We start from the raw sequence: 2,530 nt of genomic DNA on the forward strand, positions 1-2,530 counted from the left end.
ATGGCATCTGGATGGATTCACACATGGTCGTTACTCAGCCGTGCGGAAGTCAGGGAACATATGGCCTATGGATACAATCGCTCGGAGATGGTAGCATGGGATACGTACAACCTGTTTGGGTAACGGTCCAATAGTAGAATATGTGTTTAGTCATCTGGTCCTATTTTAACTGTTGTGTCATTTTATTCCTTTACATTCGAGTTTGCTTGCAAACATGAGTTGAACTACGTACTTTGTTGCTATCTTGCTTAACAAAATGGTTATGTGCATCATTTGATGCAAAGGCCGAGGGTAATCCTTGTTTTCAAAAAGACTTGCTAGTAGACTGAAAATTCATCATCCTTAGTCTAACGCCTCCAAGCCAATATTAGTTCTGTCCATAACTAGCTTCCATAGTCATTTACAAGAAGCACAAGAAAGGTTGCGAGAAGAACAAAAAAGAGCAATTCAGGTTGAAATACAAGCACAAGGAGCGAGACAATAAGAAATCTGCTGAAGCCAATGAGAAGGACCCCAGTGTCCCAATAGTTCTACTGTATGTAGAAAAAATAGAAGTAGTGGGCTAGTGTAGTGCTTAACATGGATTTCACGATAGGAATTTTGGATGGAACCCTGTCAAAATCAGTATGCTAACCCGCCAGATGAACCATGAACTTGGATACCATGTTTGACGAGTAGATGACGATGTCGTGATTATATCGGTTGATTCCGATTTCTCTGCATCTCATTTGTTTCAGGGATGGAATACTTGCAATGAGAATTGTGTGGCTGATCATTCCTCACATGTGACGGAACTTGGCACGTACGTGCAGGTTCTGTAACAAAATATTTACATGATCAACTGAAGAATGTTACAGGCGGTAATATCGGGTTGTTGATAATCGCATTTCGAGGACTTGGTTGGCTTGTAGCTAGAATAGAAGCCAGAGCCCCCTGATCAGGCCGTTTCCTGACTGTAAACTGGTACTGGTGCAGTGGCAGGGAGTTGCTGTCCAGCATGTGTAGGATGACCACCATGAACACTGAGCAGACGAACATCGGTATTGGCCCGAATATCCACATCAGCAGCGTCGTTGCGAAGTAGAGTGCTCGGAGCCCCATGGACCAGAAGTTGCCGCCCCGGATCACCGCATGCTGCATGTAGCTCGCCGGGACGTCCGAGTCCAGCGTGGTCACCAGGAAGCTGGCTTGGACGTAGTACCTGATCAGTTGCAGAGCAACCAGATGCTGAGTCGTCTTTGAGAAATCGGTCTTAATCTAAGGTTTGGCAAAGCGGCCGGCAAGCTACCTTGCGGAGTGGATGAAGCAAGTGAAGGACACCAGAAAGCAGACGAGGAGGGAGATGTACTTGACCGCCGCCGTCGCCTGGCTGTTGTCGCCGTAGACGAGCTCCGTCATGAACACCTTGCTTGTGCTGCTGACCCAGGCGCCGATGAGCGAGCCCAGCGCGATGGACAGCGAGGCCAGGTTCGTGGACGCTGCGATACTGCTGGAGATCACGCTCAGCGCCAGCCCGGTCTCCTCCGGAGCCGCCTGCCAGCAAACAGGAGAGCAGATGAAGGAAAGTCCTCATGGTTCCTGCAAGGGAAGGAACCGCTGCAGTTACCTGGGCCATGCGGCGAACCCACGCCAGCTTGTTGTGATTCTCGTAGCCGATGACGGTGACGGCCGGATGCCGGAGGATCCGGTAGAGGAGGATGAGGTGGTAGCCGAACATGATGAGCAGGCCGCACGGCACCAGCACCAGGTCCAGGGAGCCCTTGTCGAGCATCATCTTCTCCTCTTCCCTTACCTCACTTTTCTCTCTTTTATTATGAATGAACCATATGGTTCCATGACGAGTATGCGATATGGTCTTGGCCGGAGGAGTAACGGGCCGGTTGCTTATGGGTTTTGTTCTGCACAGACTAGTAGTACCCGTGCTGTCCGATTGTTGCTTTGGGTGCAAGATATACGAGCAAGGGAAGCAACTCCGGCGAGCTTTGCTTGAAAGAAAGGCGCTGAGGTTGACGCTTCACTGCTTATTATTGGGTCTGACTGACATCTTTGGACCAGGCCTGGATCAACGTTTCCCCGGCTTCGCAACCATGACTCGAGTTTGATCGAACTTGGTGCTTGGGAGGCTCGCAGTCGCTAGGGAATTTATAATCCCCGCCTCACAGATTGCGTCCAAATATGGCGCTTTTTTTTAGCGCGCTGAAGCACGCAACATTATATTGAGAGATAAAACAATATCCCGTACTAAAAGAGTCGTCGCGCGAAATAAAAAAAATAGAAAAGAGGGCTCAACCTCAAATACTCCGAGACATCAAACATTAGGGCCTAGCAGTTCTTTTCAGCTGCGGCTCACTACCAGAAAAACTTGTGTTGCCGACGGCCCCCGTCGGCATAGATGGGCATACCCCGACGGCCCAGCTAAAGCCGTCGGCGTAGAAAGGCCGTCGGCGTATGGCCCTCTATGCCGACGGGGGCCGTCGGCAAAGATCAGTCGTCGGCGTTGCTTAGAATATACCCACGGCGGCCGTCGGCA

At 50.2% G+C, this 2,530-nt stretch overlaps 1 protein-coding gene across 1 annotated transcript; it reads right to left on the minus strand.

The window, feature by feature from the left end:
- Positions 1-687: 687 nt before the first annotated feature.
- Positions 688-1,922, minus strand: LOC123151103 (uncharacterized). The gene is made up of 3 exons (XM_044570879.1): positions 1,607-1,922; positions 1,289-1,533; positions 688-1,201 (listed from the first exon to the last, which is right to left on the minus strand). Exons 1-3 carry the CDS (start codon positions 1,772-1,774, stop codon positions 838-840), a joined length of 777 nt encoding a protein of 258 aa, XP_044426814.1. The 5' UTR covers positions 1,775-1,922; the 3' UTR covers positions 688-837.
- Between the last annotated feature and the right edge of the window lie 608 nt (positions 1,923-2,530).

The sequence above is a fragment of the Triticum aestivum genome, chromosome 7A (assembly GCF_018294505.1).
Source record: "Triticum aestivum cultivar Chinese Spring chromosome 7A, IWGSC CS RefSeq v2.1, whole genome shotgun sequence".
In the NCBI taxonomy this organism is placed as follows: Eukaryota; Viridiplantae; Streptophyta; class Magnoliopsida; order Poales; family Poaceae; genus Triticum; species Triticum aestivum.